This window comes from Tupaia chinensis, unplaced genomic scaffold, assembly GCF_000334495.1.
Source record: "Tupaia chinensis unplaced genomic scaffold, TupChi_1.0 Scaffold000126_2, whole genome shotgun sequence".
Taxonomy (NCBI): Eukaryota; Metazoa; Chordata; class Mammalia; order Scandentia; family Tupaiidae; genus Tupaia; species Tupaia belangeri.
Window position 1 is genome coordinate 1,469,624 of NW_006159594.1, and position 12,319 is coordinate 1,481,942.

The following is a 12,319-nucleotide window of genomic DNA, read 5'->3' on the forward strand; positions in this document are numbered from 1 at the left end:
CCTTCCTTCCTTCCTTCCTTCCTCCCTTCCCTCCTCTCCCTCCCTCCCTCCTTCCCTCCCTCTCTCTCTCTCTCTCTCTCTCTTTCTTTCTTTCTTTCTTTTTGGAGTGTTTCTTTTGCTATAGGACATGCTTGCCAGAAAGACAGAGAGAGGCAGAGACACAGAAAACAAGAAATCACCCCCTACCCCAGGGTGGGGGGGGATGGTCACACCACAATCCCTTCTTCTCCATTCTCCTCTCGGGATCTTGGACAGCATGCATGCACACACACCCGGTGTGAGTTTAAGCCACCAGGTCTGGGACTTGAACTGCAGTTGACTACATGGGAGTCCAGTGACATAGCCATTATGCCAACTGCTGGTCCCTATATATTTCTTTTTAAAGTAATGGTATAATAGGCTACAGTCTTCTTTTTTTTTTTTTTTACTTTATAGGTATATATACTTCCTTATGAACAACTGGAATACCTACAATGATACAGTTATATCCTAATAAGCCATTAAAGCTAAATAAATACTGTTACATAGATTGTGGAACAGCTGTAATTAAAATGCCCCATGTTAACCTTTTTTTCTTTATCTGCTCCAGAATGGATTGGTTTCACTGCAACCAGTGCTTTAGAAAAGATGGGACCCATTTCTTTGTCACCAGCTGTGGCCATATTTTCTGTAAAAAGTGTGTGACTCTGGGTGAGTGATTTAACTATTTTCAGATTTAGACAAAAATGTTTTCAACTTAGATACAATCCTTAGCCACTTGTCTGTGTGGCTTAGGATAAAAATCACTTAGTAGGCCATGGTGGTGTGGGTACTGAAGGAAGTGTCAATTTGGGGAACTGAAAGAATCCATTAACAAAGATTGGTGTGTCCCTTTTGACTGGAACTGCCATCTTCCAGTAATTAACCAAAATGACGAACACAAAGGGAAAGAAGAGAGGCACCCGCAAAGGAAAGAGGAGAGGCACCTAATATATGTTCTCTAGGCCTTTTAGAAAATGTGGAGTGGTTCCTTTGGCAACATACATGCTACTACAAGAAGGGAGATATTACAGAGATCAAGGGAATGGGTACTGTTCAAAAAGGAATGCCCCACAAATGTTACCATGGCAAAACTGAGAGTCTACAGTGTCACCTAGCATGCTGTTGGCATTGTTGTAAACAAACAAGTTAAGGGCAAGTTTCTTGCCAAGAGAATTAATGTGCATATTGAGCTTATTAAGCATTCTAAGAGCAGAGATAGCTTCCTAAAATGTGTGAAGAAAAATGACCAGAAAAAGAAGGAAGCCAAAGAGAAAGGTACCTGGGAGCCAGCCTGCTCCACCCAGAGAAGCACATTTTGTAAGAACCAATGGAAAGGAGCCTGAGCTACTGGAACCTATTCCCTATGAATTTATGGCATGATGGTTGTTAAAAATAAACTAATCTATGGTCTATTAAAAAAAAAGAATGGTTTATGAAAATTTAGGAGATGATTTAGCAAATCTATTACTTGAGCACCAAAATATACTGGACAATGGTTTGAAGTCTGTGGCTGGGAAAAATCACAAAGGGTCAGATTGATCAGAAAAAAAGAGAAAGAATAACAATAACAATAATAATAACAATAGGGAAAAACTTGGTTGATAACAAGTCCTATTTCTTTTTTTTCTTGTTCTCTTTTAATTGTCAGAGGGCATGTGTACTTGCCAGAGAGAGAACCCTTCACACACACTGGGTCATGGTCATGCCATAATCCTTTTTCTTCCACATCTCCATCCCATCAGGGTTGTTTTTTTTTTTTTTTTTTTTTTTTTTTTGAGAGATTTTTGCAATAGGGCGTGTGTGCTCGCCAGAAAGACAGAGAGAGACAGAGAGATAGAAAGTGAGAAATCACCCCCCCGGGGGGGGGATGGCCATGCTGCAATCCCTTCTCCTCCATTTTCCTCTCAGGATCTTGGGCACGCACATACACGCACCTGGCGTGAGTTTAAGCCACCGGGCCCGGGACACGAACTGCGGTCGGCTACGTGGGAGTTCAGCGACATAGCCATTATGCTAGCTGCTGGTCCCATCCATCCCATCAGGATTTTGAGTGCACATATGTAACGGTACATTTTTCACACCACTGGGCTCAAACCATGGTCAGTCATATGAAATCTGGCTCCCTATTCATAGCATTTAATTGCTTAATGCAATGCAGGATCATTTCTAAAGGGATGTGGTCTGGCCCATGAATCAACATGTTTAGGAATGATGATAATGATACTTCTTTTGGGACTAGCAAATGATGTAGTGGTTGGATTCCCACATAGTTAACAGTTCGAGTCCTAGACCCAGAGACTTGAAACTCAGGCCAGGCGTGTGTGCGTGTGTGCCCAACATCTGGAGAGGGGAATGGAGTAGAAGAGATTGTGGTGTGGCCATTCCCCCTGGGGGGATGATTTCGCTTTCTGTCTCTCTCTCTCTAGTGTGCACACACGCCCTACAGCAAAAATCTCTCACTTAGAAAAAAAGGAGAAAAAAGAGATAATAATGATACTTTCTTAGTTTACAAAACATTTTCACCTGTACCAATTTAATGTACACCTCACTACAATCCTTGGTGCTAATTATTAATAGAAATATTTATAAATGAGGAAACTGGCCCAGAGAGAGTAAGTGATTTGGCCAAGTTTCTTACAGCTATTAAGTTCTAGAAAGGAGACTTGAATAAGGGATGACTTCTCAAGAGAGATACTGCTTTAATAGGATTTTGAATAGTTAACTGTGTTTTCAAGTGGATAAGGCAAGGATGATTATTCTAATGTAAGAGATATGCTTGTGTAAAGACATATTACATCATAAAACCATAGTACAGAGACTACACATAACTTGGATCGAAGAGTGTAAAGAGTAAGGTGAGAAATGATCAGTGATGAGGCTACTGGCCAGATGCTTGGAGGCTCTGTACCCTGGAGGTGATGAAGAGATGTGACAGTTTGTTTTGTTTTGTTCTTAAGTAGAAGAATGATTTGTACTCTTGGCTCATTCTGGCAACAATTGTAGGACAGACTGGGAAAACCTTTAGTCTGTAAGAAAAGAACAGTCAGGTTGGGCAGCCTCTGGAGAAGCTTATTTGTCTATACAAATCTCATGATCCTTTTAAGTTACCTGCTAATGTAACAAAACTGTTTACCATGGTAACAGCAGCTCACTTTAGAGTGGTTTGTCTGTGAAGCATATGCCATGTGATGTTTTTTTCTGGCATAGCATTTATCTTATTTTAATTGTCAGAGGGCATGTGTACTTGCCAGAGAGAGAACCCTTCACACACACTGGGTCATGGTCATGCCATAATCCTTTTTCTTCCACATCTCCATCCCATCAGGGTTGTTTTTTTTTTTTTTTTTTTTTTTTTTTTGGGAGTTTTTTTAAATAGGGGTGTGGTAGACAGAGAGAGACAGAGAGATAGAAAGTGAGAAATCACCCCCCCGGGGGGGGGATGGCCATGCTGCAATCCCTTCTCCTCCATTTTCCTCTCAGGATCTTGGGCACGCACATACACGCACCTGGCGTGAGTTTAAGCCACCGGGCCCGGGACACGAACTGCGGTCGGCTACGTGGGAGTTCAGCGACATAGCCATTATGCTAGCTGCTGGTCCCATCCATCCCATCAGGATTTTGAGTGCACATATGTAACGGTACATTTTTCACACCACTGGGCTCAAACCATGGTCAGTCATATGAAATCTGGCTCCCTATTCATAGCATTTAATTGCTTAATGCAATGCAGGATCATTTCTAAAGGGATGTGGTCTGGCCCATGAATCAACATGTTTAGGAATGATGATAATGATACTTCTTTTGGGACTAGCAAATGATGTAGTGGTTGGATTCCCACATAGTTAACAGTTCGAGTCCTAGACCCAGAGACTTGAAACTCAGGCCAGGCGTGTGTGCGTGTGTGCCCAACATCTGGAGAGGGGAATGGAGTAGAAGAGATTGTGGTGTGGCCATTCCCCCTGGGGGGATGATTTCGCTTTCTGTCTCTCTCTCTCTAGTGTGCACACACGCCCTACAGCAAAAATCTCTCACTTAGAAAAAAAGGAGAAAAAAGAGATAATAATGATACTTTCTTAGTTTACAAAACATTTTCACCTGTACCAATTTAATGTACACCTCACTACAATCCTTGGTGCTAATTATTAATAGAAATATTTATAAATGAGGAAACTGGCCCAGAGAGAGTAAGTGATTTGGCCAAGTTTCTTACAGCTATTAAGTTCTAGAAAGGAGACTTGAATAAGGGATGACTTCTCAAGAGAGATACTGCTTTAATAGGATTTTGAATAGTTAACTGTGTTTTCAAGTGGATAAGGCAAGGATGATTATTCTAATGTAAGAGATATGCTTGTGTAAAGACATATTACATCATAAAACCATAGTACAGAGACTACACATAACTTGGATCGAAGAGTGTAAAGAGTAAGGTGAGAAATGATCAGTGATGAGGCTACTGGCCAGATGCTTGGAGGCTCTGTACCCTGGAGGTGATGAAGAGATGTGACAGTTTGTTTTGTTTTGTTCTTAAGTAGAAGAATGATTTGTACTCTTGGCTCATTCTGGCAACAATTGTAGGACAGACTGGGAAAACCTTTAGTCTGTAAGAAAAGAACAGTCAGGTTGGGCAGCCTCTGGAGAAGCTTATTTGTCTATACAAATCTCATGATCCTTTTAAGTTACCTGCTAATGTAACAAAACTGTTTACCATGGTAACAGCAGCTCACTTTAGAGTGGTTTGTCTGTGAAGCATATGCCATGTGATGTTTTTTTCTGGCATAGCATTTATCTTACTCAAGAGTCAGCACTTCTTCAATTTTGCTTTACAAGGAAACATGGGGAATGTTCATTTTTGCTTCTTTCAGACTGGGCTAAGTGGAGAGTGAGAGTAGGAGAGTTCAAAACAAGATCTAGAAATATTAGCAAAGTGACAACAGGCAGGAATGACTGGGGAGTTTCTTACAGTACCCAATGTGTGCCTGCTGTCGGGTAGATAGGATAAGGAAGAGTAACTTGAAGACCATTGGTACTCTTCCCAGTACACTTGTAAATGTACTCCAGTATTTCCGTTCAAAGTCAAGAATTGTCACTTCTGTTCCATAGAACAAAATTGGGAATTTTAAAAGAGAGAGGGAGATGGGTAGAGGCACAGTGTGAAAGCCTTACTTGTACTTCAACATATTAGTTTGGAAATACTAGAGTACATAGCTCCCTTTAATACCCTTTTCTAGCATAATGGTATTATAAATTCAGTAAGAATCCTTTTCTGTTTTGATGGTCTGCTCAGCCTTTACTATGTATTTTAGGAAAATCTTACCTCATGATCATGAGAATCCAACAATATTTTCCCCTTTTCTCCTAGAAAAATGTACTGTTTGTGGGACTGCCTGCAAGCATCTGGCTCTTTCTGATAATGTAAGTTTTTCTCTCCTTGCCATAAGCACTCTATCTTGCCCATCCTGGCCTGTAGTGTAAACAAAGTACTGGGACCAGCAGTTAGCATAATGGCTATGTCACTGGACTCCCACGTAGTTGACCAAGGTTCGCGTCCCGGACCTGGTGACTTAAAACCCACGCCGGGGGAACCAGCAGTTAGCGTAATGGCTATGTCGCTGGACTCCCACATAGTCGACCGCGGTTCGTGTCCCAGACCCGGTGGCTTAAAACTCACGCCGGGTGCGTGTGTGTGCGTGCCCAAGATCCCGAGAGGAGAATAGAGGAGAAGGGATTGCGGCGTGACCATCCCCCCTGGGGGGTGATTTCTCGCTTTCTGTCTCTATGAAAAAAAAAAAAAAACCACGCCGGGCGCGTGTGTGTGCATGCCCAAGATCCCGAGAGGAGAATGGAAGAGAAGGGATTGTGGCGTGATCATCCCCCCGGGGGGTGATTTCTTGCTTTCTGTCTCTATGTTTCTCTCTGTCTGGCGAGCGCACGAGCCCTATAGCGAAAACCTCTCTAAAAAAATAAAAAACAAAGTACTGATGATAAACTTTTTTCAAATATGGAAAGAAAAAAATATACAGAAAAGGAGCAGACTTGCAGATAGCAATTATAAAAAGAGAATAAACACCAGATAGAAGAATTATTTGTGACAACTGTTAACAGCAGTATGAGGTCAGGAAAATTTGAATTCTTACCTACAGAGTAGAAATAATACCAGACACTTTAAAAGTGTGGTACATTCTTTGCCATTTTTGTCAGTATTTATTTCATTCCATTGTGGATAATCTCACTATGTCTTACTTTCTTCATAGCTGAAACCTCAGGAGAAGATGTTCTTCAAAAGCCCTGTAGAGACAACTTTGCGGTATTTCAGTCATATCTCTCAGGTATGAGAAATAAAAGTGAAGAACATTTGATTCTGCAGGCAAAATCTAATCGCATCTTACTCGTTTGTCAAAGGTTCTTTTAGACTACGTTTGTGTATAATGGAGAGAAATCGAATGTGCTCTTTGCTTCCTTCCTTCATGATACAGATCTCACTCAGTTAACTTTTTACAGACCCAGGATCTGTAATAGACTAACTAACATCTGGCCTTGTACTTCTTAGTTCTCCTAAGTAGTGTAAGATTAAAGAATGTGCTAGGGAGCTTTATCATCCTTACCTGCAGATACAAGCATCTGCTAAAAATTGCTTTGAATGATATACTCCTGACCTGACCATGTAAACAATGGCTTTGGCAGTATAGTTCTCAAACTTTTGCTTGTAGATTTAAATTTATGAAGGTATTTGTTTCTTATTCTCATTTTTTCAATAACCCTTCTAATAATATTTAATTCTTCATTTGAGGCTCACAACTAGCTACCTGAAATTTATTTATTTTAAGAATTATTTAATTTAATTTATTCATTTATTTATTTTAATTTGACCAGAGAGAGAGAGGGAAAGTGACAAAACAAGCCACCAGGTCTGGGACTTCAACCACAGTTGACCATGTGGGTGTGTCCAGTGCCTTAACCACCTGCCACCTGCTGGTTCTTTTTTTTTTTAATTAAAAAAAAATTTTTTTTAGAATTATTTTATTTAACTTTACTTATTTATTCATTTATTTATTTCAATTTGACCAGAGAGGGACAGAGTGAGAAAGAAAGCAAGCCGCCAGGTCCAGGACTCGAACCACGGTCCGTCATGTGGTAATCTAGCACCTCTAACCACCACACCACCTGCTAGCCCCACCTGCTGGTTCTTGAAATTTAGAAAATACATCTTAGGGGCTGGCAGGTGGCATGGTGGTTAAGAGTGCTAGACTCCTATCTGGCTGCCCGTGGTTTGAGTCCTGTACCTGGCAGCTTGCTTTCTCACTTTCTCTCTCTCTCTCTCTCTCTCTCTCTCTCTCTCTGTTCCTCTTTTTTTTTGTAGGGGTTTTTGCAATAGGGCACATGCGCTTGCCAGAAAGACAGAGAGAGACAGAGAGATAGAAAGCGAGAAATCACTCCCCAGAGGGGATGGCCATGCCACAATCCTTTCTCCTCCATTCTCCTCTCAGGATTTTGGGCACACATGCACGTGTGCCCAGTGTAAGTTTAAGCCACCATGACTGAGTCTCAAACCGTGGTCAACTACATGGGAATCCAACAACATATCCATTATGCCAACTGCTGGTTCCCCTCTCTGGTCAGATTTTTAAAAAATAAAATAAAATAAAGTTGGATAAAAATAATTCTAAAAAAATAAAATATACCTTAAAGAAGATTTGAAAGAGAAAGAAAGAGTAAATGAGAAGGGCCAGCAGGTGGCATAGTGGTTAAGGGCGCTGAACTACCACATGGCCAACTGCAGTTTGAGTCCTGGACCTGGAGGCTTGCTTTCTTACATTCTCACTCTGTCCCTCTCTAGTCAAATTAAAAATAAATAAATAAAGTTAAAATGAAATAATTTTTTTTAAAAAGAGCAAAGGAGATAAGTACCTTCAACTGGGTCTCACACTACAGTCTCTCCCCCAGGCCTCCCAGCCAGCCAGGACCATGGGTGTGCAAACCAACCCCTGCAGTCTTGCATATGGATCTAGTTTTGCTTGAGCGGTGTTTTACTACTATGCCACACAGCCGACCCAGAATTCTAGAAAGTAATTTTCTTTCCCTGATGTGTCACACAGTGGCATACCATTAACTTGGTCAGGAGCGATAGGAATGGAGAATAAGGTAGACAGAAGACAGAGCAGCCATTTGAGAGAATTCCCATGTTGTAAAAACTTTGTTTTTTTTTCTTTCCACTCTCCATTTTCTCCACTGAGATTATTTTATAGCTTCATGGGATTTCTATCTTGGCATATTTCTTGAGATATTATCACTGTTCTTTTTCTGTACTCTAATTTCTTATTCTTGTGAAAGTATGTTTTTCCAAAAGTGAGATGATCTTTAGCCATTTTATGGTTGAAGATAGTAGGTTAAATTTTTCTCTGGTGTCTTACCACTCAATCCTAACTAGGTATAGAGTAAGAGGAATAAGATTTTGGCTCCATCTTGTCTCTAACTGCTTGGATGAACTGTTGTATTTGAGGTACTCTATTTAACATTATGAGGAGATAAAATCCAGCTGAGACTCAAGGACAAATGTAAACAAGGTCACATGAACAAGAGAAAGAGCAGACCTTTGGTTAATAGCTAAACCCAGGGCTAGTTAATGATCAGTAGGGAAATTATATGTAGTCTGAATCCTAACCTGCCTAATCATGGGGCCAATTACACATGGTCAAGTAATCAAGATTAAAAAAAATGGAAAGAGTCAGTTAATCATCAGTTTCATGAAGGGCCAGTTTGATGAAGTCAGCAAAGTCAGAAAATGTGTTTCCTAATCGGGGAAGTAAATAACTGATCCAAGTAATACCTAGATTGCTTTGTTCAGGATTCTGCTCCAAACTCCCTTCCTCAGTCAGAACTTGTACTAACTCGCAAATCCAAAAGGTAGCCTTAATGTTTTCTGCTCTCACACTGTTTTATTTTTCTTCATAGTTGGAATTTTTTGTTTTTGGTATATTTATGTATCAAAATAGACATATATTTTTTTTCTTTTTTAAGAATTATTTTACTTTATTTAGTTTTAATTTGACCAGAGAGGGACAGAGAGAGAGAGAGAGAGAGAGAGAGAGAGAGAGAGAGAAAATGAGAAAGCTGCCAGGTCTTGGACTCAAACTGCGGTCATCCATGAGAGAGCCCAGTGTCTTTAACTACCATGCCACCTGCTGGCCCCTTTGTTTGTTTGTTTGTTTGTTCGTTTGTTTGTTTTTAGGGACATTTTTGCTGTATTTGTGTGAACTCACTGGAGAGAGAGAGACAGAGAGACAGAAAGCAAGAAATCACCCCTTGGAAGGGACGGCCATATCGCAATCCCTTCTCTGTTTTCCTTCCAAGATTTTGGGCATGCACGAACACATGCCTGGTGTGAGTTTTAAGCCTCTGATTTCTGGGACTCGAACTACAGTTGACTATGTGGGAGTCCAGCAACGTAACCATTATGCCATCTGCTGGTCCCGAGATAGTCATAGTTTTAGTATGTGTATGCGAAGCTTAAGTCTTTAAAAGAACAAACAAAAATCATGTTATCAAAACTGCCAGTTACCTTAGTAACCATTTATACCTGTATTCTCTCATTTGTACAAGTATACCTATTCTCTGGTTTGTACTATTCTTTGCCAACGTGTTGGAAGGCTTAGTAGGCTCACAGTGTGCTAGTACCTTGGCCGTGATTGACAGCAGTGTTGGCAGAGGAGCACTCTTAATTTGGGGAGAATTGAGCAAATTGTAAAGAAGACACAAGAGACACTGGCATGGGTGTTGGTTAAGAATACAGGTTCAGGAGCCTTTTTAATTTTTTTAATTTATTTTCTTTTGGGGGGAGAGGTTTTTGCTATAGGGTGCGTGCACTCACTAGAAATTCAGAGAGAGACAGAGAGACAGCAAGACAGAAGTCACTTCCCAGGGGGGGTGGCCATGCCGCAATCCCTTCTCCTCCATTCTCCTCCTGGGATCTTGGGCACACACACTCACATGTGCTTGGTGTGAGTTTAAGCCACCAGGTCCGGGACTTGAACTGTGGATGGCTACATAGGAGTCCAGAGACATAGCCATTACGCCAACTGCTGTTCCCAAATATTTTAAATTCTTTATCTGACATTTCCACGAGTTCCCTTGTATTGTCTGTAGAGAATGAGGAGTTACTCTTTTCCCTTAAGGGAACGATATTTTCCGTACCTTTGCGATCAATGGTTTCTGGTCATCTGAATGATTGTATGTTTTTTTCCTAGTTTTTGGAGTTCAACTAAACATTCAGAGGCATGCAGGAGAAGGTGATCTGCAATCTCTAAGCAGTACCGTTTTTCTCTTCGTGCATCAGATTCCATGGAAATTGAGGATTACTCTGACCCTGGGTAGATCTGGGGGGAGGAGGGTGAAGTCTGGGCAGAGAGTCTTCAGTAGTCCTCAAAATCATTATTCTTAACACCCTTCTACCCTGTCACCCTACCCCTCCCCCCACCTATATAAACAGGAAAACTGGGTACTATTCCTGTTTCTGTCATGGTGAATGATAACCACCTCCATACAATTTTTCATATATCTAATCCATTATTAAATGATGTTAGTTCTGTTTCTCCAAAATATCTCGACTCTCTCCACTTTATCTTCAACTTCCTAGGCCACCATAGTTTTCCATCTGGATTATTATGGTACTTATAAATTCCTTTACTTCTTTTTTTTTTTTTTTGGAGAGGTTTTTTTTTTTTTTTCACTATAGGGCACGTGCATTCGCCAGACAGACAGAGAGAGACATAGAGACAGAAAGCGAGAAATCACCCCCCAGGGGGGATGGTCATGCCGCAATCCCTTTTCCTCCATTCTCCTCTCGGGATCTTGGGCATGCATGCACACGTGCCCGGCGTGAGTTTTAAACCACCGGGTCCGGGATGCGAACCGCGGTCAACTACGTGGGAGTCCAGCGACATAGCCATTACGCTAACTGCTGGTTCCCATTATTTATAAATTCCTAATGAATCTTCTAACTCCAGTCTTTTCCTATTAGTTCTCCATTTTGAAGCCAAAAAGATCATTTTAAATACAAGTATAATCATATTATTTCCCTATTTAAAACCATTTAGGGGACCACCAGGTGGTGTGGTTAAGGTGCTTGATTCCTACATGACCGACTGTGGGTTAAGTCCCAGATTCAGCAGCTTGAAAATCATGCTGGGCATGGGTGTGTGTGTGCCCCAAATCCCGAGAGGAGCATGGAGAAGGGACTATGGCACCGTCATTCCCTCAGGAGGTGATTTCTTACTTTCCTTCTCTCCTTTTCTCTCTCTCTTTCAGGTGAGCACATGTGCCCTATGGCAAAAACCTTAAAAACAAAATGAAACACAAAACCATTCAGTATTACCTTTGCTTTGAGGATTAAGTCCAATACCCTTAACATGGCAAGGGTAGACAAGCTTTTGTCCCTGACTATCTCTTTAGTTTCATCTCTCTCTTTTTTTAAAAGAATTATTTTATTTAACTTGACGTTATGTATTTATTTATTTTAGTTTCACCAGAGAGGGAGAGAGAAGGAGAGAGAGGGAGAAAGTGAGAAAGCAGGTTGCCGGGTCCGGGACACGAATCAGTCAGCCATGTGGGAGTCCAACACTCTTAACCACCATGCCACCTGCTGGTCCCTAGTTTCATCTCTTATTCTCACTCCTCTTGCCCTTCAATTATAATACAGACAGATTGAATCTATTTTAATTATTTATATATTAAAAATAATTTTATTGCCAGAGGGTATGTGTACTTGCCACAGAGAGAGAAAGTGTCCTTTATGGGTATGTTTATGCTGCAATTCTTCTTCCTCCATTTCTCCATCCTGTCAGGATTTTGGGCATATGTACATGCATCTGTCATATTTCGCAAGCTGCTGGGGCCAGGACATGAACCACAATTGGCTATATGGGATCCATCTCCCTCAACTTATTGAGCTGTGGGACTGGTCGTATTTTTAATTATTTATATAAATCATTTTCTCTGTTGCTTCTGGTCTCTCGTACATGCTGTTCCATCCATCTGGAACATTCCTGACCTCAAGCGTATAAATGGATAAATACACAGTATATTGCACCATATTGTAATTTTCTATTTATTTGTTTGCATTCTCCCAGAAGACAGGACCAATATCATTCTTTTTTTTAAAATTATTTATTTAATATTATTTATATATTGTTGTTAGTTTTTCAATTTGACCAGAGAAAATGAGAAAGCAAACCACCAGATCCGTGACTTGAACCATGGTCGGCTATGTGGGAGTCCAGCATGGACTAGACCTGCTGGCCCCTTC

At 40.8% G+C, this 12,319-nt stretch overlaps 1 protein-coding gene across 1 annotated transcript in view; it reads left to right on the forward strand.

Annotated features, from left to right (window-relative positions):
- The first annotated feature begins 590 nt into the window (after positions 1-590).
- RNF212B (ring finger protein 212B) overlaps positions 591-12,319 on the forward strand; it is a 43,375-nt gene continuing 31,646 nt past the window's right edge. The window contains exons 1-3 of the mRNA XM_027770307.1: positions 591-690; positions 5,381-5,433; positions 6,273-6,347. Of these exons, the coding sequence (XP_027626108.1) occupies positions 591-690; positions 5,381-5,433; positions 6,273-6,347 (228 nt within the window). The remainder of the gene's footprint in view (positions 691-5,380; positions 5,434-6,272; positions 6,348-12,319) is intronic.